The sequence below is a fragment of the Colossoma macropomum genome, unplaced genomic scaffold, assembly GCF_904425465.1.
Source record: "Colossoma macropomum unplaced genomic scaffold, Colossoma_macropomum, whole genome shotgun sequence".
NCBI classification, from domain to species: Eukaryota; Metazoa; Chordata; class Actinopteri; order Characiformes; family Serrasalmidae; genus Colossoma; species Colossoma macropomum.
The window spans coordinates 37,915,323-37,941,605 of NW_023494793.1; the positions used below are offsets into that span (position 1 = coordinate 37,915,323).

Consider the following 26,283-nt stretch of genomic DNA (forward strand, 5'->3'; position numbering starts at 1 on the left):
TGAAGAAATGGAGCTGGAAACAATTAGAGTTTCTGTGAAATGTTGATCAGGAAAAAAATGATCAGCTATTAATTTACAAAGTGATTTTAAGTGCTGTGTTTATTATCTATTCAGCTTTCAGTATCTAAATATCTTGCCTTTGCAATCACTGTCAGATTGTTTTTCACCATTTCTAGCTGCTTTTTAGACTGGGGGAACATTTCCTGATGAAATTGATCAAAACTGCTTACATTTAGATGCACTGAGTTCATTCAGGTTTTATTTCTTTTATAAACGTCTGTGCTGAAGTGGAGTCTTTGTGGTCAGTGGGGCGTAATGGGAGTGTGACCTCACAGAGAGCTTATAAACAGGTGAACAGGGGTTTTGCTCTCTTTTGCGCACTCTAACTCCTCTCTCTCCTATCACCAGCATGTGGCTCCTGCTCTTCTACTTAGTACCAGCTGTACAAGGCAAGTTACCTTTTATCTTTCTGTATTATAAACATGTTATGGTTGTGGTTCATTTTATAAATGCAATGATTTTTTTTTCTTCATTTTAAATGCTTAAGTAATTTAATCTGCTTTATACTGAACTGACCGTCAGTGATGATAAGTGACTCATTAAATATGTATGATAAGGGGAGAGAATCATTATTGTGATAAAAAATGATCAAAATCTTCAAGTCTAGTGGCGAAATATTTGTCTTTGCTGATGCAAGAGTCTAATGGTAGATGATTACTGACTGCCTTTACATTCAAAGAACGACTTTTTGTCGCAACTTTTCAGTTTTACTTTTAAAAAAAGATGTTTTTTCAAGGGTTCTCTAGTAAAGAATACTGAATCGTGAACACTCAAAGAACCCTTTTCATGATAAAATAGTTCTTTGCATGGTGAAGTGATTCTTCAGATCGATGGAGAATGTGCTGTTCATGGTTCTGTCTAGAAGCTTTTTGAGAAAGCACAATATAGCACCAAAAAACTTGGCACTGAACCATAGCAGAACCCTTTTTGGTGCAATAAAAGGTTCTATATAGAACCGTCTACAGCACGTTCTCCATCAATCTGAATCATTTCACCATGCTAACAACCCTTAAATCATGCAAAGGGTTCTTTGAGTGTTTATGGTTCTGTATAGAACCATTTTCTGTACTTAAGAACCTTTGAAGAACCATCTTTTTTAGTTCAACAGCTCATATAATATAATATAGAAGATGACAACAGACAAATAGATATTCTAATTATTAAAATTATGAATTTGATATGTGGGTTACTCTCGATCTGTCCATAAATGTTTGAGTGTCATAATCATCATGCAGATGAAAAATATACATTTATAGTCATATGCAAAAGTTTGGACACCCCTGGTAAAATTACATGTTGTGTTGATTTTTTTAAGTGAAATTAATTTCACACCTCCTCTATTGAGAGCACATATAAATGTGGCATTTTCGGCAAGAAGTAGTGCACAATTTTTTTGATTAACATACTGAAAAAAAAATACACAGTTTTGCAGGCTGCATCTTCTATTTTATTATTTTCCGTATGTGTTAAACTCAGCAAATAAACAGTAATAATGCATTAAAATGTGCAGAAGTGTGGGGATTCACTTATTTTCATTTAGAAAATCAACAAAACATGTAATTCAACCAGGTTGTTCAAACTTAGCGGCTGTAATTTAGCAGATCAGTTTTAGCGCCAAATGGTACAGCAAGACGTTATTGAAAATTATTAATGTTTTTGGCATAATGTTATGTGTCCATAACATTACTAATATTTACTTTTCTTGCTTGTTTATTTTATTTAATAGCAAAAAGGAGTTCATTATTTAACCTTTAGATCTTATAACTTTAGTGTTTCCCTTAGAAACCAAAAGAACAAAATGTTATGTGGTACAAATAAAAAAGAAAAACCTCAATGGCTGTGAATGTGCTTCAGATAAAACGGCAAAATACTAGATATTCTAAAACATTTATACAGTATACAGTTTAATGAAATGAAAAAAAGACAAATGATCTTACTGTGTTGCAGTAATGAGAATTTGGTCATTTCAATTTGAAAATGTTACTAAAAATGCATTTAACAACAACAACAAAAAAATCATTCAGCTTTATTTTGAATTATTCACCCTGAAAGAATCATAAAATTCTTATCATTTTAATTTGGGTCCCAGTGAGTGTCATTTTGGTAAGAACCTGCATGTTTGTATTTTTAAAAAACATACTGCTGTCCAGCTCAAAATGCCTACACATTCCTAAACATGAAGGTTCCTAAATGGTTCTTCATAAGGTTATAGAAATAAAACTAACTAGTACAGAACCTTTACGTTATGTAGAAGTTCTATGAATTTTAATAAGTTTCTCCACTCCTGCATATTTCATTTTCAAAAATGATTTTTGAAGAACTATCAACTGAAAGCTTCTACAGAGACCAAAACGTGCTTCTTCCATAGTTAAAAAAAACTTTTATTTTTTAAAAACCTTTTTTTTTAAAAAATATATATTTCTCTAAAACAGCAACTTTACAGGAGAACGCAAAAGGATTTGACTTCTAATGTACGTTAATATAAAGCGATTTCATTCCAAGCTACTTTGGAGCATTTCTACTGATCCACCCATCAAGACATTTTCATGCAGTATAAAGAACAGATGGCGTATTCATCTTTTTAGGACATGTGCACTGAATTGCAGCATTAATGAAAGTTGTTTTAGATCAGGGGTGTCCGTTCTTATCCGCAGGGGCCGGTGTGGCTGCAGGTTTTCACTCTAACAAAGCAGGAGGTCACCTGATGAAATTTTGAAGACTAAGACCAACTGATTAAACAAGTGGAGGTGTATTTCAGCTTGTTTGGAGAGAAAACCTGCAGCCACTCCGGCCCTTTGCGGATAAGACTGGAAACCTTATAATGAACAACAGCACCAAGTTGTGAACTGTAGCTGTGAATATTTGATGGCATTTAGTGTTACAGCGCATCCAACACATGACTTAACCCCTTAAAATCCCAGGCTTATTACACACTAATGCTTATTGTTCAGTAACTACACAGACTTCAGTGCAAACTGGCTGAGCTGTTCTTAGGTTATAGAAGTATGTATTATGTAGCAAAACCGAAATGTGGATAGACTTTTCAAACCATCATACTTTTCGCTGCTGTTGGAAATGACTCAAAATTACCTGGAAAAATGTCCAGTTATATAAATGTACAGTAGTATGTTAAAAAACAAAAGTATGTTTTTTTTTTCTCTTGTCAAGTTATTATTTTGGAGATATGAGGTTTTGCTCCGACAGCAGCATTTTACCTCTACTATATAAGTATATTTATGTGGAAAGTAGTCTACTTTTTTACTCAGTTCCACTTCAGTCATTCATATTAGGTTGCTGACTCTCCATGTAGGTTTAACTCCTTAAAATCCCAGGCTACATGCTAAGGTTTATTATTCAGTAACTACATGAATTTCAGTGCAAACTGGCTGAGCTATTGTTAGGTTATAGAAACTTTGGGCTGGGCCGGTGGGCCCTGGCCATTTAAGGAGTTAATCTCTCACTTTGACATTAAGTATTACAATCCAACAGTTTTAGACCAAAAATATCCAACACAGGGAAGAATCAATATTAACAAACTTCAGTTTCTATGCTGACGGATGTTGGATGTACTAAGAAATTACACTGCAGTTCTACTTTTATCAGACACTTTTTTACTCCAGCTATTTTTTGATAGGCTTGATAGGAGGACAGCTTTAACGCCCCTTCAAACTCTATCCCTGAAGATCTATTTCAGTCCTATCAACACGTTTGATCTCTAATAAAGGTTTTCTCAGAGAGCAGGTGTAGTAGATTATTGTATAGAGGAAGTTTTCTGTGAGAAACGTTCGTACCGCAATCACAAAGACAAGTACATTAGAAATCAACACTAGTTCCAGTTCTCTGTACAAATCATTTAAACCATATATTTCATTAAAATATTATAAAGACAACATATCAAATGTTGAAACTAAGACATTTTATTGTTTATTGAAAAGTATTCATTTTGAGTTTGATTTCAACAACAGGTTCCAAAAGAGTTAAAAAAGAGGCAACAAAAGGTTGGTAAAGTTGTGTAATGCTGAAAAAACACCTGATGGTTCATTGACAACAGGTCAGTAACATGATTGGGTGTAAAAAGAGCATCTCAGAGAGGCGGAGTCTTTCAGAAGGAAAGATGAGGAGGGGTTCACCACTCTGTAAAAGACTGCACGAGCAAATAGTGCAACAATTCAAGAAAAACGTTTCTCAACGTAAATTAACAAAGAACTTCTGGTTTTCATCATCTACAGTACATAATATCATTAAAAGATTCAGAGAATCTGGAGAAATCTCTGTACGCAAGGGACAAGGCCAAAAACCAATATTTGCTGGCCATGATCTTTGGGCCCTCAGGTGGCAATACATAAAAAACAGACATGATTCTGTGAAGGAAATCACTGCATGATACAAATGCAAGTTAAAGCTCTAAAATGCAAAGAAGAAATCATGTATAAACAGGATCCAGAAACACTGCCACCTTCTCTGGGCCCGAGCTCATTTAAAATGTACTGAGGCGAAGTGGAAAAGTGTCCTGTAATCTGACTAATCATGGACACTGTATCCTCTGGGCTAAAGACCACTCAGCTTCTTATCAGTGTACAGTTCAAAAGCCAGCATTCATGGTGGTACAGGGGTGCATTAGTGCACATGGCATGGGTGACCTGCACATCAGTGAAGGCACCATTAATGCTGAACGATATATACAGATTTTGGCAACGTATGCTGCCATCCAGAAAACGTCTTTTTCAGGAAAGGCTTCAGCAAGACAGTGTCAAACTTGTGTCAAATTTGGCATGTATTACAACAGCATTGCACCGTATTAAAATAGTTCGGGTGCTAAACTGGCCTGTCTGCAGTCCAGACCTGTCACCACTGAAAACATTTGTATGGTTATGAAATTAAAAATATGACAAATGAGCCCCCAAACTGTTGAGCAGCTGAAATCCTATGCTAAGCAAAAATGGGAAAACATTTCACTGTCAAAACTACAGCAATTGGTCTCCTCAGTTCCCAAACGCTTACAGAGTGTTGTTAAAAGAAAAGGTGATGCAGCACAGTGGTAAACATGTCCCTGTCCCAACTTTTTTGGAACGTGTTGTTGGCATCATATTCAAAAGGGGCATATATTTTTCAAAAAACAATAAAATTTCTCAGTTTCAACATTTGATATGTTGTTTTTTGTAGTATTTTCCTTTAAAAAATATGGCTTACATGGTTTGAACATCTTTGCATTCTATTTTTATTGGCATTCTGCAGAACGTCCCAACTTTTTTGGAAAAGGGGTTGTAGCCGAACAATAATGGAAGTCTGTGTTATGCAAAATCCTGACATTAGCCTTGTAAGTCCACTGGAGAACTAAAGAAGAAAACCTCAGACACCAAACATCTCTCGGCTGATAAATTACATTTAGGATGAGGGAAAATTGTGTTGTAAGATTTTTCAGTGAACCATCCTTTAAAAGGTATTTCAGATAAAACCATTAAACAAGTAAAGGTGCTTTGCTTCCAAACAGACTTTTACTGTAGTTTAAAGGTAAACTCACTTACTTGCTAGCGATCAGTGTAATTACAGCATATATTAATGTAGACTTCATTCATTGTGAAGCACATGTGTGCTGTTGAAAGCTGACCAATAGAAATGCTGTAAAAGGACTTGGAGACATATATTTTCATTTTTAATTTCCATTATAAGAATGTTTTTCCTTCTAGTGAAATGTTTTGTGAATGTTAGGTTTTGTTGTGACAGAGAAGATGTTGAACTTTCTAAACACAGTTGTACGCAAATGTTTTGGCCCCCTTGTTAGAAAAAAAAATCCATATGACCATATATTCCATATGTTCATCTGAGAAATTATTTGAGGTGGTTTGTTGGTCGATGATTCTTTTACAGTTTGGATGTTTTGGTTCTTTAGTTCTTTAATGTTTGATACCAACACTACTATAAGATAAGGTGCTACGAAGCGTTCTCTGGAGATGCTATAGAAGAACCACTTTTGTTTGGTTCTCTAAAGAACCATTTTAGTAAATGTGATCATTTGTAAAGAACCCTTGAAATGTATATGGAACGTTTCACTGAATATAAACGGCTCTGTAGGTTTTTCCTAGGTCCGTATATGCAAGCCGAGAACCGTTTAGGAACCTTTTGCTCTTGAGAGTGAATGTGTGAGAAACTATAGAAGAACAGATTGATAACAGTGAAGAGTGAAGATATTACACATGGGATTTTTAAAAGCTTGTGAATGTTTAGCATTATGAAGGAGGACATTAATTGATTTATAATCATGACATAACTGATTACACAATAGGAACTAATATAAATCTCACTGCAGTGGTCGTAAGTGTACGTTTGTGGTTCCAGCACTTTAATAACTTGGTCTTTATTGAGCCGGTCAGCTGTGCTGAAGACCAGCAGGGTAAAGTTATGTTTTATCTGAGGTTTTACCTCCAGTGCAGTCAGAGATTGTTAAAAGGGATAGTTTATTGTGATGTGCTCTTTTCAGATAGCAAAGCTTCTTGTGCAGGATGTTACTTCAGGTCTGTCTATGAAGAATCAGAAAAACTCAAATGTTGAAATAACAAACAGACAGCTGTTAAATTAACTGGTTTACTGTTCTATTACTTAATAACAGGTTAAGCTATTCACATATTGTAGCTATTATTATATTACATATTGAATAACCCCTTAAAATCCCAGGCTTATTACATACTAAGGCTTGTTATTCAGTAATTACAGGGACTGGCAGATATAATATATAAGCTTTGGGCCCTGGCCATGAAAAATATGTGTAATATGTGTTTTCTTTTACTAAGGCAGATTATGAAGAATATTTTGGTGAAAAGTGCAATTTATCTATTAATGATAAAGTGTTAGATTATACGGTAGACTGTACTGATATGCATGTTACATGTCATATGTATATTTACATATAGATGTGTAAACTGTAAACTGCAGTCTATATAATCTGCTAAAGGATTTAAGGAATTAAAGGAAATCTCTTAAGGAGATATGTATATATATATATATATATATATATATATATATATATATATATATATATATATATATTAACATTGGCAAATTTCTTAAGGAGTCTTGGCTGTGATTAATTTCACTCTCTCAAATGTTTCTTTTTCCTTTAGTCAATTTTAATAAAAAAAAAATGATGATAAAGTAAGAAAACACAATAACAAAATACAGATAATATAACAGAAAACTGTACAAATGTTCTGCAGTTGATGTGAGATCAGTGATATCTGCTCTTCAGTGAGGTGTCAAATGGCTGTGCAGAGAACCGTATCAGAGCTGCTTTATGTTTTCTACTGTAGGGTACATTCCTCAGGAACACAGTACAAAATGAATGTGTGCTTTATTTATTTATTTATTTATTTATTTATTTGCTGTAAATTTGGACTACAGTTTTGAGTTTTTCAGCTCTAAAAGAATTTGTAGAATTTCACAAGAACCTTTATGATTTGAAAAGATATTATAAAGAGCATCAAAATAAATCATCTTTATTAATGATCTCAAAGCTTTAGAAAATACAACAAAGCTTAGTGTTCTGCAGATTTATATGTATTTTTTATTATTATAGTGCACACAATTGAACAGTGTACCTACAAAACGGTACAGACAAACAAAGTTCAGTATCTAGTACAGTGTAAAATAAAATGTAAAGCATATTTAACAGCATACAAATGTGTATATATGTATATATATATACACACACATACATTCATACATACATACATATGTGTGTGTGGGTGTGTGTGGGTGTAAAAACTAATAATATGTTCATGTACTTTTGGTGCTTTGATCTCAAGGATAGTAGCTAGGTAACATACATGCGTACATTCCACAGTGTGCAAAAACTGTGAAGACTCCTGGTCATGCTTTAGCAAATAGAATGGAGGATGTGTTAACGTATTAACATATATTCCTTGACCAGGACGTTTTGCACCCAAACGTTTTGCATATGACTATACCAAAAAAAGTATACATTACAGATATTTTGTATATATAATGTGTTATATAGTGCTGCTATATTAAACAATTAAACAAATATATATATATATATATATATATATATATATATATATATATATATATGTATATATATATATATATATGTATGTGTATATATATATATATATAAATATATATATATATATATATATACATACATACATGTATGTATGTATATCTGTAACATGGACTTTTTTGTTTAATGGTAACATCTACTGAAGGGTTGCATTCATAAGGCCACGACACCTACATAAGCCCATATAATGATAACTAACATAAGCCTGTACATAAATGCTTGTTATAAATGTTTGTTGAAATAAGGTTTAAATAATGTTTATTTAGATTTATGTATACTGTCATGAAAGGCTTATATGTATCCTCATGAAAACCACCCTTCAAGTGTTATAATAATAATAATAATAATAATAATAATAATAATAATGAGAAGAAGAAGAAGAAGAAGTTGAGGAATCTGCATCTGAGTGCAATTTGCAGAAACACCCTAATTTGTCATGCATGTCAGTTTTTAAGTTTGAAGTGGTGGTTTAGACATTATGGAGTAAGTTTTCTCACATGCTAATCTAAGTGGCAGATTTGTCTTTTTTAGTTCCATGCGCTCAGGTTTTGGGCAGCGCTGTGGTTTAACTGAAAGTGCTGCGAGGTGGGGTGGAGAGGGGAGCTTGGTGGACATGGTGTTATCTCAAAATCTGCACTGACATGCAGCTCTGTTAGAAGCACAGAGCTGAAAGTAACAGGCAGATAAGATGCAAAGGAGCTTCAGCAGAATCTGTGGTTAACCCGCTCTCAGCTTAGCAGACTCCGTCATATTTTCCATTGACCATATAGGGTTAAATTCAGACACTCGGCTCAGCTGGCAGTGAGAAATGACAGCCTTGGCATTATCAGTGCAGCAAAGGTGGATTAAACTTCATGTAATGATCAATACATAAACATGAAATATCTAAAGGTACCTCCTACAAGGCAGAGCGATTTCTGTCCTGTTGGGTGACGTTTGTTTAGTTAAACGAGTCCACTTTACTAGACTAAAGCTGTTTTATCTGCTGTTAACTACTGGAAGTTCTTTTTTGTTGTTTGTTTGAATCTGTTTAATTTTAATCTTAAATTACCTTTTGTCTCATTTCTTTTGTGTGTTATCTAAACTTCTCCATGTCGATGAATGAATTTGGCCTCTGTGTAACATATTTATACCCCAATGAATAAAGTAGGCAGGATTCCTTGAGGATACCTAACAATTCAGCATGTATCTACATTACTCACTGCAAAAGTCATTGTCTGTTTACAACTGGAGCTGAACTTGTTTGGAATAAGACCCATGTTGTTCACCCATGTTCTTTGTATTAGAATCGGAGCCTCAATCAGGATGAGTGTAACCCAGTCGTAACCCTATTTATTCTAATTAGGATGCAATAGGATTAGGATATTATTATTAATATCACAAAAAAACTGCATCTTCTATTGTTTGTGCTACACTGTAAAACATTCATTATTTGAAGTAGTAAAAAAAATTCAAATGAATTTAAATCAAATAATAAGTTAACAGAACAATAATAGTGTGTGTACATTTGATTAACTTATCATTTGAAGTTTTATTTTTATGCATTCAGGCTTCTCCAAATTATTTTTCACAGTCCGTACATCTGTGTGATTATGTATCCCTTCCCTACAGCGCAGAACCGGATAGCTTTGCGGGGACCGGGCGGCCCATGCCAGGGTCGTTTGGAGGTGCACAATGCTGGCAACTGGGGCTTGGTGTGCTATCATGGTTGGAACAGTAAAAATGGTGAGGTAGTGTGCAGATCTCTGGGCTGTGGCCAACATGTTGAATCTGGCCATAACAAAGACAGCTACAAACATCCTCCAGTACCGACAAAATTTTGGATGGATGAGGTAAAATGCAGCGGAACAGAGAGCAACCTGTGGGACTGCAAGAAACCCAGGGTCACCCATTGCGAAGCGGACAACTACGTAACAGTGAACTGCTCAGGTACGAGTGATGTTTTTATTATTCTGGGAGTGCAAGATAAAAAAACTGCTCTTTCAGGTGAATTAAAACCAGCATACAGGGCAAAGGCAATAATGTGACTAGACAAGGCCCGTGCTCTGGAAAACAGGGTCAAGTTTAAATGCGATGCCACTTTATTCCTCAAATGCTTTTGTCTGTTACATTGAATAACATACTTATTATCTTATATTTACATCTAAGATGGTAATGCGGTGGTTTGAACACCTCCAGTCAAATGATACATTTTGTTGATTTTCTAAGTAAAAATAAGTCAATTCATCCTCTACAGGGAATAAACTTAAAAATAAAAATTGTTACATTTAACAAATAATTCATTCAACATTATGTGCAGATGTTTGTTCTCTGTAGAGGATGTATTAACTTATTTTCACTTACACAATCAACGCTATTTTTATGTAATGTGGTTTGACCTGGGGTGCCCAAACTATTGCATATGACTGTGATAGAAGTGGACATTATACAAGGTATGCTGTACATCAAAGGTTTAGGGACATCTACCTTTAAAATGTTTTGTAATGCAAAAATTCTTTGGTCATTTTTCAATAATGTAGCATATTAAATACAAATCTATTTAGATCTCAGCCTTTTTTGGCTTCAACTGAAGAGGAAATTTGAGATTAATGCCAAACTCCATGCATTTGATCTCCTTATAATGATGTCAGCACTAGTCAGCCATCAAACGTTTCATCTGATTTAGGTGAACCTTAACTTCATAACAAGGAAGACACTTTGATGAAGACAAAGCTGAGTGGTGAAGCTAAAGGAACCCAACATATTAACAAATAGCGAAGCATTTACAGGGATGGGGAAGGTGTTTTAAGTTGGGGAGCACTGACATGGCTGATATGTATTAAATTAATAATAAGCCTTTGATGTTGTTATCATTGTAAATCAGTGGCATTACTGCAGGAAATATAGAGGAAAGATAAGTTTGACACAATTTGACATGTTTTGACAATCTGAATGCATATAGACGTAATAAATGGTTAAGTTTTTTTCACTCTAGGGTCTGTGAAGCTGAGTTTGAACATGAATGGAAAAATGGATGAGTGCGCTGGGGTCGTCCAGTTCAAAACACCAGAAGGCAAGGTTAGCGTGTGCAACGATAAATGGAGTGAGTTAAGCATCCCTCTAATATCACATAATATCTACAGTTACACACAGTCAAGTTATGTGTTTTGTTGGTAAGTTAACATTCTGTATATAACGTAACTTGACCAGGGCATCCAAGTTTTGCATATGATTGTGTGTGTGCGCGTGTGTGTGTGTGTGTGTGTGTGTGTGTGTGTGTGTGTGTGTGTGTGTGAAGCACAAAATTTTGCATTTTGCATTTTTTAATTTCAAAAGTATGAAATGTGCTGCATTACAATTTTGTGTTAAATGAATTTCAAATAAGTGAGGCCAAATGTGCTCTCTCTGACTCCTGGCCACAGACGGCTGTAGCACTGTAGCATTAACTCACTGATGTGAGGCCTTCTGCACTTCTGAGGCCCTAGGCTGGAGCTTACATAGGCTAAACAGTTAATCTGGCAATGGGATTGATGAGAAATGTTCTGTTCTAGGGAAACTTGCAGAGTTAGAATTGTTCACAGTGGTGGTGATAAGAAACACACACACACATTATCGTATCCACTTCTTGTCCTGGGTCGTGGGGGGGCGGGGGTGGGGGTGTTGGGCGGGGGGTGCTGGAACCTATCCCAGTGTTCATCGGGCAGAAATCAGGATGATAGGACCTCAAGTGGTCCTTGTTTTATGATAGTTTTAAGGATTTTGGAATTTATTTTTTTTTAATTCATTTACAGCAGAGACCCATATAGCAACATTCCCTTAAGAAAACTGCTAAATGTATGTAGGTTCACTGGTCATTTTGGAAAGTAAATAAAATGGCTATATTAGCATTGTATGGTCATCCAGATTCCTGGCTCCCATCACCACCACTTTAAATCTGTGGAATTTTCCTTGAAAACAGACTTCAAAAGCTCACTGCATATCTTGTCTGTCATTGCTGGGTCATCAGCATCTGCTGAGTCTGCTGCAATGTAGAAAACTTTTGTAGGTCCACTGGTCATTTTGGAAACAAATTGTACAGCATTGATTAGGGATGTTATAACAAATGAAACATTTACCTTAAACAGATAAAGACAAAGCAGATATGGTGTGCAAAGAGCTTAAGTGTGGAAAACATCACAAGATCCCCCAGTCCGGAACCTTCCACAGAGAAGATCAAATCTCATACAATGTACCTCTCCACTGCATTGGCAACGAAAAGTTCTCCTGGCAGTGTGTAAACTGGGTTGAAGCAAAATCAAGCAAGTGCAGCCAAGAGGCCAGCGTCATCTGCTCAAGTAAGATCACAGGGTGACCCTGGGTTTCTACCTATCCTACACTCATAACAGCTTTCATACCTCATAACCAACAAAGCTACACGTTCTCAACACATTTCACATTACAAGGTTCATGAACCTCTTTAATGCCCTTCTGCAGGCCCCCTAGTGGTCAGAATGGAAATCAACTCAGATATTTTTGATTAATATGTTTACACTGTTTGAGGCACAATACAAGGCAGCCAATCAGAACAGAACAAATTTACATACATCTGTCTTAAAGGCGCAGTAACAAAGGCAGTAAAGGCATTCATGCTAAATTAAATTATTCCTGCTTTGGTACATAAAATGTCACCAATATTATATGTAAAGGGTGGAAAAATGAATACAAGAAAAAAGTAGAATATGGGACCATTAAGCCATCTATTGAATTCCGCATTGTAGAAGACTATTCACTTGATCTGCTGGGCTATTGTTTTATATATTTATGTATGTATATATTTGTATATTGTGGGTTATAATTAAACTCTCATTAAACAGATTACAAAGTTATGCGACTGAGAGGTGACAATGGAGATGTTTGTAATGGGACCCTGCAGCAGAAGGACAGCATTGAGAATAGCAATTGGGTTCCTGTTCCATATCCTAAAGGAGGCTACAGCATAGCTGAAGCTGATGACATATGCTCTAAGCTGAACTGTGGTAAATCCAGCAGCGTGGAACAATGTAAGGGACCTGAGATTTGCCTCACATGTACAGGTAAGCCTGCATATACAGCCTTGACTCTCAATTCAGATTCTATAGAGGCCCAGTTCTGCACATTGTAGTGCTTTGCCTGCTCTAACAAGTCCATTTAAAGCTCAGAGTTGAAATACCTTCATATAGGGTTCTTCTTCTTAAAAAAAACAACCACTTTTTAACCTTAATTTTAATTTAACCTTAAAATGCTGACAGTTTTACTGAGATGACATTTGTCTAATTAAACAGAAGCAGTGCTGTGTTTACATACAACAAGGTTTCACAATGACTGGAGTATTTTATTTATAACTTGTTCAACTCCAATTGCACGAAGACTTCTAAAAACAACAAAATATTCTACTACTACTTCTGCTCCAGTGCAGATTTACACTAATGTTTGCATTAAAAAAATGTCATTCCACACCTCAAAGCGTTACACATGCCCAGCCAGGAGATACTAAATGCACGTGCACCCACTGGGCCATTATGGGAATAGTCAGAGCCGAGCTGAGGCAAAGAGATGACTATTCAGAAAGTTTTAGCAAGCTGTAGTTTGTGACTTAGGGCTGTGTTACAGAAACTTCTCAAGCCTGAAATCTTTTCTGTTTAGTCACCAGGACAACTTCAATTAAGACTGAATTTAGGAAAGAAGCTATTACAGAACAACAGTTCTTAAGTTCATAATCTTATCCTAACTCCAGATGAGAAAACAGTATGACAGAAACATCCTAACTAGAATAATATTTCCTTAATTCTGTCCTAACTTTAAAAAATCACCCTAAGTATCTTGACTCCTGTTTTAACCTTCCATGTCTATTGTTTTATGCAGTGACAGGCAGCACAGTTCATAGCTGAATGTATGTCTGTTTATTAGAAGGAATAACATTAACACACTCAGCTAAAGTGTTTGGGAAACTGAAACTGGGAGGCGAATAAATGTAGGATGTATTTTTAATCACCAATAGTGCAATACAAGGGCAAAGAACCCAGATCAGAATAAAATCTAAAATCATTTATACACAGTTTTGTATGTCCCGACCCAAACATTAACATTGGCCACAATGTCATTTTTGCTTTGTTTTTGTTCGTCTTAAAGAGTGAAAAAAGCTTAACATCAGTGCAATCTGTTAACTACAGTTGTGCATTTTGAATTCAGCTTGCTGATTTTTTTAAGACAGAACAGACAGTGAAACTTCACCCTGTGCTTTTCAGACCTTGTTAAAGTGGAGCTGGAGAACGGTTGTTATGGGAGTATCTATGTGGTCCTGAACGAGACCCGCCATTCTGTGTGCTCTGACGGAATGAGTGAGGAGGCGCAGCAGAGGATGGGGGAGGTGGTGTGCCAGCAGCTGAACTGTGGGAAACTGCTCACCGTCTCTCAGGGGTCTAAAGTGCAGAACGGGCTGCTGAGGCAGGTGGACTGCAGTGGACAGGAGGACTCACTGTGGGACTGTTTAGCCAGATATGGGCCCAGTCAGTCCTGCCAGAGCACTGCCAGAGTCTCATGTGCAGGTAACCCATATCTTAGTCCTGGTTAGTTGGGATATTGCACAGATCAGCAGTTTTCTGAGCTAGCCAAAAGTAGAGATGGTTGAATGATATGGACAACGTACCACATTGCAATTCTTTTGCTACATACGGCATTTGCAATCTGCCCTGTGATGTACAATAGTGCCGTATCCTTGGTGTGGTTTAAGATTGGCCTGCTTTACTTGGTTGGATCACACATACACCTTGTTTTTACAGCACTTGGCAGAAGCTCTTATCCAGAGCGACTTACAATTTGATCATTTTTGCACAGGTAGGGGAAGGTAGTGTTAGGAGTCTTGCCCAAGGACTCTGATTGGTACAGTGTAGGGTGCTTGCCCAGGCTGGGGATTGAACCCCAGTCTACAGCGTAGAAGGCAAAGGTCTTACCATACCAACCACCAAAATGACAGTCAGGGTGGCATGGAGACCTTCTTTTTTCAGAAAATCAACCCCACAAAATACTTCTCTCAAACACATCTGTGATTGGTCACCATGCTCACATTACAATAAATAATTTTGTGATTACTCAGAGGGCTTATTTATGGAAGTCCATTCCCGCCAATTAGAGGAGCGATTGCTAAATGTCAAAGCAAGGATTTATGTTCTCAAAACAATGATTCATTTTTTTCAAAAGTTTAACTTGTCAAAATAACTTATTTTTCCAACTTTTGTCTTAACTATGTCATAGTAAGCCATTGACTGATTATCACAAAATGATTGACTATTCAGGCTACTTATGATTTAAAAATATTACTTTGATGTAGTGTGTCTGTGCATAATTTGTCTTCATAACAAAAAGTCAATAATTAGATAAAATATGTAATTATTTCAAAATATTAAGTTTGAAAAAAGTCACATGTATATATATATATATGACTTTTTTTAACAGAGTTAGTACTAACAACATCACATCAGACAGTGTAATTGAGATATTTCAGTGTAGATTTGTCACACAATTGGGGTGGATTCATAATTTTATCCCTTCCAGGTGTCCATTTCAGCATTTTCTATTGGCTTTACATATTTGTATGTTTCAGTCCTCCTCAAAACCATTATTAAAAGGACTAATATTTGCAATAACAAATAAAAAACATGCATATACTAAAACCAGCCAATAGGAATCTCCCTATATCTCTTTTCTGCAATTGGACAGTCTTGCAAAAGGCATTTTTTCAGTTAGGTGGATACCTCAAATCAAACACAGATAAAAGAAAAAAATGGGGCTGCATAATTGACACTGTCAAAAATGCACTGTTTTCTTAATCTGTACTCCTGTCATTGGCAGCGTTTGAGAGCGTGACTCTGCAGGATGGTTTGGGCAAATGCTCAGGACGACTGCAGGTGAAGTTTGAGGGTTCGGAGTGGAGTGTGAATGCTACGGAATGGACAAAGAAAAACTCAGATGTGGTGTGTGAACAGCTCAAGTGTGGAAAGTCGCATAAAACTCAAGAAAATCTTTTTGTCGGAGGCATTCACAATCAACTAGAGTGGAATCTGAACTGCAGTGATGGCGTCTCCAAACTGTCACAGTGCACCTGGACTCAGAGGAAGGATTCTAGAAAAATGAACGTCAATATCATCTGTGAAAGTATGTGTTCTTTTAAAAACAGCATCTTGTTGCTCGTCTAAGTAACTCCCTATATTCTTTGCCTGCTAAAGATCCCTGTAACACATTTAAAAGTTCATTAGAGACATTAATGTCTGTGTGTTTTGATCCCTTCTCCCCCAACAGAAGAGAAGCTCTGGTTCCTGCAAGGTGCCTCGTCGTGTGAGGGGGAAGTGAAAGTGGAATCTGCTGGAAAAAGTCAGTTTATAAAAGCGAACGAAATGACCACAGACGTCTGCGAGTGGCTGCACTGTGGGACTGTTAACTGCTCTGCTACTTCAGCGTCACACGCCAGCTGCTCCAGAGGGAATGCAGCCACACAGAACACCACCACCATTGCCCATGTGAGCTGCTTAGGTAAGCTGTCAGGTATTATGGTGCTAAAGCCTAAAAATTAGGCTTATTTTTGGACAAAATGTTAAAAATAATTATTTTTTCTCAAAATTTTGGCATATTATGTCAAAATACTTACTTAATTTCTCAAAAATGTCAAAGTAAAGACTTATTATACCAAAACAATTGCTTATTTTTAGTATTGTTTTAACATGTATATTTTGTCCTAAACTCACAATAAATCATTGTATTGAAAAGTCAATATTTAGAAAAAAATTAGTACTTAATCCAAACTAAAAAAGGTTCAAACTAAAAAATAAGGAGAAAGTTCAGAGAAAGAAGACATTATTCAGAAATTTTAAGTCATTTTAAGAAAATCATTCGCATGGTGGCGCAGTGGGTGGCACTGTTGCCTCACAGCAAGAAAGGCCTACTTTCGATTTACGTTTCCTCCCACAGTCCAAAGACATGTAGTCAGGCTAATTTAACATGCCAAATTGCCCCTAGGTGTGAGTGTGTGTGAATGTACACTGATCAGGCATGACATTATGACCACCTCTTTGTTTCTACGCTCATTGTCCATTTTATCAGCTCCACTTACTATATAGGTGCACTTTGTAGTTCTACAATTACAGACTGTAGTCCATCTGTTTCTCTGCATACTTAGTTGGCCCCCTTTTACCCTGTTCTTCAGTGGTCAGGACCCCCATGGACCCTCACAGAGCAGGTACTATTTGGGTGGTGGATCATTCTCAGCACTGCAGTAACACTGATGTGGTGGTGGTGTGTTAGTGTGTGTTGCGCTGGTCTGAGTGGGTCAGACACAGCAGTGCTGCTGGAGTTTTTAAACACCTCAGTGTCACTGCTGGACTGAGACTAGTCCACCAACCAAAAACATCCAGCCAACAGCGTCCTGTGACCACTGATGAAGGACTAGAGGATGACCATCACAAACTGTGCAGCAGCAGATGAGCTATCGTCTCTGACTTTACATCTACAAGGTGGACTGACAAGGTAGGAGTGTCTAATAGAATGGACAGTGAGTGGACACAGTGTTTAAAAACTCCAGCAGCTCTGCTGTGTCTGATCCACTCAAACCAGCACAACACACACTAACACACCACCACTACATCAGTGTTACTACAGCGCTGAGAATGATCCACCACCCAAATAGTACCTGCTCTGTGAGGGTCCATGGGGGTCCTGACCACTGAAGAACAGAGTAAAAGGGGGCTAACAAAGTATGCAGAGAAACAGATGGACTACAGTCTGTAACTGTAGAACTACAAAGTGCACCTATATAGTAAGTGGAGCTGATAAAATGGACAATGAGTGTAGAAACAAGGAGGTTATGCCTGATCAGTGTATACGTCTGCCTTACGATGGACTAGGGACCTGTCCAGGGTGTTTTCTGCCTTCTGCCAGTGGACGCTCGGATACACTCCAGCACACTCCATGACCCAGAAAGATAAGCGGCTTAGAAGATAGATGGATTTTGAGAAAATTGTTCAGAGATACTGTTTTATTAGATACTGCCAGAAACAGAACAACAAATATATATATATATATTTAAAGATATTGATGAGATGGCATGATACCAATTTTGATTGGCCAGTATTGACACTGTGTAGAAAGTATTGGCTGGCACTGACCAATATTTTTCTTAAAAGCTACTAAGTTCTAAAATGAACTATTTTTAATTGACTTTCCTTAAGATGAGAATCTAAAAGTTGTCTATCATACTCAAACTACTCAAACACTCTACTGACCTCATAGGAAGAACAACACAGCCAGCGGCATCACATCACGTCACACAACACACATTTCTAGCTAACAACAAAAAGAAAGGTTTTGTGGAGTTTTGAACATTGTAAGTCATAATATCAGTGTTATTATTCTGTACATTCATTTAAATATTTCATAAAACATTTACTGCAGCCTGTGGGGGTTACCAGCATCAGTTACCAGCATCAGTCAGGTAAAAAGTCAACAATTGCCTATTACAATGTCGTTTTGATCTGTTTGGACAAGCAGCATGGCAAACTTTGTAAATCTTGTTGTAGGAGTATATTCGGAGAAAAAGCCTTGCAAAGGATTTCAGATTGGCAGATTTAACTGTTGCTGTACTTAAAACAGCCTCTTCTCCCTGTGCCAAATTCCCTGTTTGGCAAATCCTCCTCCTGTGTATGGAAAGCAGGTTCAGCTTGGAACCCAAATAACTGCAGAGTAATTTGACATGTTGAGATTCTAACCAGTTTACAAAGGAATTAAATTCACACGTGAGAAAGAGATTTATACTAGCTGAATTTGTGTTATCAAGAAAATAGGAAATAAAGGCTAAAATGTTTTGCCATAGTAATTAGAATTTCAGCATTAAAATTTGTATTATAATAAAAAATACCACATTACCAAATACCACTTTAATTTATATTTATACAAGTAAAATTATTACTGCAACTATAAGAGTTGGAAAAAGGCTTGAATTTTTACCAATGACAAATCTTACTTGATAAAATATAATTTCAACAATGAAATCTGAATTTTAAGATGTTATAAATCTACTTTTTCTATGTCATTTTTTTCTAAAATAAACAATATTTTCTGAAAATGATACTCTGCTTCTAGCTGAAAAGATAAAAGCATCTATTTGCTATTATTTGCAGCATTTCTTCCTTTACAATTCGTAGATCTGTTTCTGAGAATTATGGATTTCTTTGTTTCTTTGTTTTAATTGTGTTTGATCGAACCAGAGCGTCACTTGGCAAGTCTTTAATATGTTTATCTTTAATATTTAATATGACCTCATTTACATGTTGGTTTTTATTGGCTCTTTCCCAGGACACAGGTGAGAATACCAAGACACAGGCAGCTAATCATCGCTAATCAATGCATGATGTGGTGCTGTTACTGCCAAGCTTCATGAATCTGGCCCAGTGTATTTAATCATTGTGTTTGTGGTGCCCTGTTTTCAGGTTCTGTGGAGGTGAAGTTGGAGAACCAGAATAATGAGAAGTGCTGGGGGAAGGTGAAGGTGTGCATGAATGGCAGGTGTGACGGAGTGTGCAACGACACCTGGACAGAAAATCTGTCCGACATGCTGTGTGAAAACCAGGGCTGTGGTGAAGCGTTCAGCAAGGAGTACCTCGGAAGCACTGAACAGGGACTGACCATTGGCAGCGTCCACTGTTCTCAGGAGACACGTAAACTCAGCCAGTGCTACTTTGCTCTCATGAGTAACCAGTCCACCTGCCAAACTCCAGTCCATGTTTCCTGCACAGGTGCGGAACATATTACCTTTGTTGAAATGAGGACCGTATTAGTACAGTAGCTGCACTGAAATGGATGCACTACAGTTCAAAATCACTGGAATCACTGTTTTCAATACCAAATCAATTTGGTCACAGATAAAATGTTTAAAATGAGTCTAACATGCTAGCAGTGTGTAATATTACAGGTTGCAGAATATTAGCAGGAATCTACCATACGTAAACAAAATTATCAGTTTTAGAACTAGAAATATTAGTATGGATCAGAGCTGCAGATCATTCTAATGTCAGATAAAGCTGAATGACATCCACGATGAAGTTATGATAAAATGAACACCCAGAATGCCTCATATTTCAGAAGTGGTGATCAGGTGACTTGACAAAAATAATTGTAAATGGACAATTACTGTACATTTTATCATTATGAAATGCCTCTAGCACATACTTGGGGCCCTGTGGTTGTCTTTCCATTTACAGCAGTGCTGGCAGCGTCATAACTGTTAGTGTTTTAGAGTAGAAGTTACACTTTATGTATTTTTATGTTTTTTATGTAATTTTTTATAACATACTAAAACAGCCAAAAAACACAGAGCTCATTTTAGTCAAGGAAAACTCAAAAATGATAATAAAAAAATCTCCCTGACAATTTTTTTCCCAATACTGAGATGAGACAGACAGATAACATATGAAAACGAAACACTGGCTAACAGGTAGCATGTGCCTGCTAGAAAAACAAGCAGCATATCAGCACTAGACCAACATAAACCAACATAAACCAGCTTAGACCAGCATGGAATCCATGCTGGTGTGTGCTGTGTTTCAGCAGGGGTTAGACCACTTTCACATGCCCAAAGAGTGATATATGGTAATTCAAGCTAGTTAAGAAATTAACTAAGAAAACATTGCTAGCATTTGTGTTGGCCACTACAGAATGACTGTTTTTGCTCATATGTTCACTCTTGAGAGAGAAAGATTGAAGATTTGTTTGATTCTAGACATGATTCTGTGTAAATGTAGGCATTGTGTGAATGACTGTGCAGAACAGTGCAGTATATAGTTTCGTATCAGCCAATATGGTAAGCTAACTAGCAAGCAATGTAGCTAATTAGCCAAGTTAGACACTCTGGAGGGACGTAAAATGACCAAATCACCATTAAATCATTAATCGTGGTTATTACAAAGGTTCCAGTTGTCTCTTGAGGAGGTGGAATGTGGTCTACAACTAGAACCTCAGTTCAGATGATTTGTGTGTGGGTTTGTTTAATATAAAAAAAACCCTTACGAAGTGAATGCTTCTTTTTAAACCCTGCAATGAAATGTGTGGCTGGTGCAAGTTTATGATTATACGACAAAAATTAGCCACACAAATCATGAAATGATTGACTTTAGAAGATCAGTTTGAAAAAAGCTTTCACCCATTTATGCCAAAGTTAAAAACATTGTGTCACTTTGGACTGTTTTTCAGTGAATTCTGACTGTTTTTGGTACATAAACCCACACAAATGTTAAAAGAAGACCTTAGGAAGGAAATTATAATACAAAAATGTGTAGTTGTGGGCTTTAATCTGTGTTAGACCACATGTTTAGGCTTCTGATTTTCAATGTGAATTCTTTCATGTTTTCTTCCACAGGGAGTGTGAAAGCCAAGCTTAACGACCCCAGAGATAAATGTGCTGGAAGACTTGAGCTGTTTTACCTTGGAAAGTGGCAACCAGTGTGTGCAGAAGGTGTCAGTCAGGAAACTCAGACCACCATCTGCAGAAGCTTGGGCTGTGGAGACGCTGTCTACTTCACCAAATATGAAGCCTCTAAAGCTAAGGGACTCTCAGGCATCACCTGTGCAACAAACCTTTCCACATGTGATTTCAGCAAAACTAAGATCCAGGAATGTTTTACTGGCCATCTCAACTGTTCAGGTATTCTTTTGATATTTGTCTGATCTTGTAAACAATAGCATTGAAGCTGATTTTGGAGCAAATCATTCTTTTGAGTCAAGCTCAGGTGAAGACCTGCTGTATTGTACCATTCAGCTCAGTAACACTGGAGTCACATCAGTCAGTTTTGTTAATACAGCTGTAATAATTCTCCAGCAGAATTGTAGTCATAGTCTGTCACCTTGTATCTAATATTGGTTCTTTTTCCCAGGCTGGAGAAGGCTGCTCCTCACCGACCCTGACAATGCATGTGCAGGTAAGGTCTATGCCCGGGATCAAAGCGGCCTGATTAAAGTAAGCAGAGAAGGTTGGGGGCCAGACAAAGGAGATGAGCTGTGTAAATATCTGAAGTGCGGGAGGTTCAGTAATTACAGTGAAAATAACCAGCTGAATGAGGAACGTAATAGAACCTACAACTGCCGCGGGACACCGAAGAACATCTTGGACTGTGAGGTTGACAATAAGCCTGCACAGCTCAAGCATCTCAGCGTCAAATGTGATGGTAAGAACAGTCTTCACTCCATCTGCTTCTACAAAAATGGCAGTGTAGATAGTAAATAGTAGTGAGCGTAATAGCCATTCTGTATAACCTGAAAGTTCCAAGTGATTCCTGGGTTGGACTTGGTTCTAGGGAAAACCTCTGACTACTATAGAACCGTTACACAATGTGGATGTTATTTGACTTTTGAAAAGGAAGTTCAAGGTTGGGGCGCGGGGTGCTGCAGCTTGCGAAGATGATTTTATTATATATTTGCTATATATCTCTATTTATGGCTTTTCTTGACTTTACATATACTCAAATATTAACAAAGCAGTTGCCCTTGAATATAATAAACATACATATTTTTAACATATATTCAACTCTAGCTCTGTTGTTACTTTGCCAAGTGTTTTAGTGATCTGAAGCCAAATGAAGCAGGATATATATATATTTTTTTGTGCACCAAGCATGACGTGAAATATATTTAAACATATAAATAGATGCAAACATTATCATATGCAGGTTTAGTGGTGAGACATAGAGCTCTGCTAATGGTTTTTGTTCAAAAATGTACATGAGAATGCTGGCCCAGTGCAAAATGTACCTCAATGCAGCCGCTTGCGGAATATTTGGCCACAATGCACCTGAGTCTCAATGGCAATCCATGACTATTTGAACCCTTGGCCCAGTCAGTAATCATTCACTGCTTACATAGACAATGAGGCAGTATGTTTGGTGTGTTTGTTCTCAGGAAACCCTGAAGTAAATCTTCTGGGGAACTGTACGGGCGAGGTGAGGATCAACCAGAAGGAACGTATGTGTGGGATTTCACAGAACACAGATCGTGTCCTCAGTGAGTTGTGTCATCACCTGAACTGCAGACATCTCATCACCTCCTGGTCCACTAAAGCCAAGGGAGAGGCGCAATACTTCAGCTGCTTGGGCCATGAGAACAGACTGTGGCAGTGCAATTCCTGGAAAGACAGCTGTGGCAGCGTCATCTCGGTAGCCTGCGCAAGTGAGTCAGTACCTTTTAATACAGTGACATTCAGTGAAAATTCTACTGTGAAGAACAATGTAACTACATGCTGGAAATCTGACCAGTCTAATCCCTTCAACTCAAGGATCCATCAGTAGGTCCCCCAAAAATTATGCACTTTCTTATAAGGAGGCGACAGCATTTTTTTGTTCAACTCAACTTCTTTGTTGAGTTTTGCTTCAATTGTTTAATTGGCCTATCCTAAAATGCAGTACTCAAAATTCACTTCAACTCGAAAGTACATTGAGAGTGAGCTATATATGATTGAAAAACTGAACAAAGAAAGAAAAACTCAAATAGGAGAGAGAGAGAGAGAGAGAGAGAGAGAGAGAGAGAGAAAACTAAAATAAAATATGTAATAAAACCAAATAAATATGAACAAAACAGGCTGTAAAAAACGTTGTTTGTTGCTTTTTCTTTCGATCTTTCATTCAAAATATTAACAAAAATCTAGCCTTCATTTGAAGTACAATAATGAAAACAAATCTTTATCTTACCAAGAAATAAATATTTTTCTCAAATCTATGTGTGCCACAATTGTTGGCACCCCTTCATTTAATCCTTTGTGCAGCCTCCCTTTGCAAAGAAACAGCTCTGAGTTTTCTCCATTGATGCTTAATGAGACTAGAGAACACATGACAAAGGATCTGAGACCGTTCCTCCATACAGAACCTCTCCTGATCCCAACTATGGCCTAGTTTAGACTCCCTGGCTGAGACAGTCAGATTTTAATCTTATTTCTGCTGGTACTTAAGTCTGTGATACCCTGTATCTGACAAACATTGTCCAGGGCTTTTGGAAGAAAAACAGCCCCACAGTATCACAGCTCCACCACCATACTTCACAGTGGGGATGAGGTACTTTACTGCATGGCTATCTTTGTGTCCATGTCAAACTCACCTCTGGTGTTTGTTACCAAAAACCTCTATTTTGGTCACATCTGATCACAGAACACAGTCCCACTGAGAGGTCCAGTAACATTTGGAAACTGTAGGAGCTTGAGTTTGTTGGTCCTTGACAGCAGAGGCTTTCTTCCGGCAACCCCTCCAAACAGCTTGTGGTTACACAGGTGGTGTTTCATTGTGGTCTGGGAAACATTCTGACCCCAAAACTTAGACTCTTTATCCACTTAAGCCATCCTGCTCACAATGTGTGTGGTTATTATAGACAAATGTCCTCTTCCTGGCTGATTCTTACTGTCTCCTGTTGTTTCAAACCTCTTCATTACTGTCGTGATAGTGGAAATGGGCATTCTCCTTATCTGTGCAGCTTAACAACCTTTTGTCTGCAACTAGACAGAACTAGTCAGAACACAGATCATGTCCTCAGGGAAAATGTAGTTGATCCTGTCGCTTGTGGTTAAAATAAACAAACGAGGCTTTACTGGTTTCGACATGTTCCAAAGTCATGGCCAAAAAACAGGCAAAGTTCAAATCCAAAACAAGCCAAATCCAACAAAAATGAGCATAACATCATCTGGTCCAGGCAAACAATGTCCAAATAGGTAAAGGCAAAAAATACAAAAGATAAGTCAGATTCACTAGAAATCAACCAAAACATTCAGTAGCTCTATGAAAGAAGCAATACCTCACCCTAAACTAAGCAAAAGCCTGGGCTTATACACTAGCTAAAGAAATCACATGATGAAAGAAACAGCTGAGGCAAATCAGTAGTCAGGTGAGGCAGATCTCTGATAGGTGGAATGCTGTGATATCATGGTCATGTGTTCTCCCAGACGGTTCTGGCAACTGGAGTTCACACATGGCCAGAGCAATCTGTGATATTGTCGTACATCGTTGCTGTATCCTCTGGTCTTTCTCATGGTGATGGATGACTGAGGGAATTTGGCCTGTTTTACATCTCATATATTTTCCACAGTGAATCAGTTGGTCATGGCTGACCCTTTAAGTTTTCCTAATCGCTCAGGTGAACTTTAAACATAAAATGTGAATGGAAATTTACGTCATTTACATTTCACTTTTGAGAATCAAGAAAAATATTTATTTCTTGACATGATTAACTTTTTTTAACCATTAACCTTAAATATAGGATAGAGTTTTGCAAATATTTTTAATAAAAGATCAAAGGATAAGAATAATGAAGAATATTTTTTACAGCTCATTTTGCTCATGATTACTAGGGGTGCCAATATTTGTGGAGAGCACTGTACAAATCTGCACCAACAAATGAAGTTATGAAATAAAATAATATGATTAAATAGAACAATAAAAGGTGACAATAGTTTAGAGTTTGCAGCAGTATAATTACATCTTTTACAGCAGTAACCAGGGCTCAGTTTGAGGGGATGCCGTTCCCCCTTTTCCATCTCTTTGGATCCCTTAACCTCTCATTTGTCAATGTTTTTTTCTAACCACATGTGAGATTCACTCATTACAGGTGTTCTTCATGTGAAACAAACAAATTATATATAAATATGTTTGAATGTGTTTGAACTGAATATGTGTGCAAAGAATATTTTTGGTACAGCATGTGCTCCCGCCATCAGGGTTGCAACGTTTTTGTCTCCTGCCAATTTGGGCTATTTTGAAAATGTAGTTGTTCCTGTCGTTTTACAGACAGCATTGAATTCAACTTCACTGGGAAATGTGGAGGTGAGCTTCAAGTGCGCTACCGCGGAAACTGGGAACCAGTGTGTCTCAGCAGCATTGAAGATGCTAATGTGATATGCAGAAACCAGAATTGTGGAAATGCCAGAAGATATGAGAATTCAGACTCAAGAGAACGAGTACAGACGTCATTTAAATGTGAAAAAGGAGAGACTGATCCAAAGTCCTGCGTCAAATATGAATCCTGCCAGGAAGGAAAAGCTACAATCTACTGTGAAAGTAAGTGCAAATATCAGAGAAAAGCTGTGGTTCTCTGACAATGCGGACTTTGTATTAAACTATTAATGTCCAGGAGCGACA

General features: G+C 37.2%; 1 protein-coding gene across 1 annotated transcript; it reads left to right on the plus strand.

Moving 5' to 3' along the window:
• The first annotated feature begins 295 nt into the window (after positions 1-295).
• On the plus strand, positions 296-26,283 carry LOC118813877 (scavenger receptor cysteine-rich type 1 protein M160). Its single transcript, XM_036579470.1, has 13 exons — positions 296-449; positions 9,749-10,066; positions 11,112-11,219; positions 12,241-12,450; positions 12,970-13,188; positions 14,380-14,679; positions 15,983-16,285; positions 16,430-16,660; positions 19,609-19,914; positions 21,534-21,818; positions 22,048-22,338; positions 23,069-23,335; positions 25,933-26,283. Exons 1-13 carry the CDS (start codon positions 410-412, stop codon positions 26,238-26,240), a joined length of 3,186 nt encoding a protein of 1,061 aa, XP_036435363.1. The 5' UTR covers positions 296-409; the 3' UTR covers positions 26,241-26,283.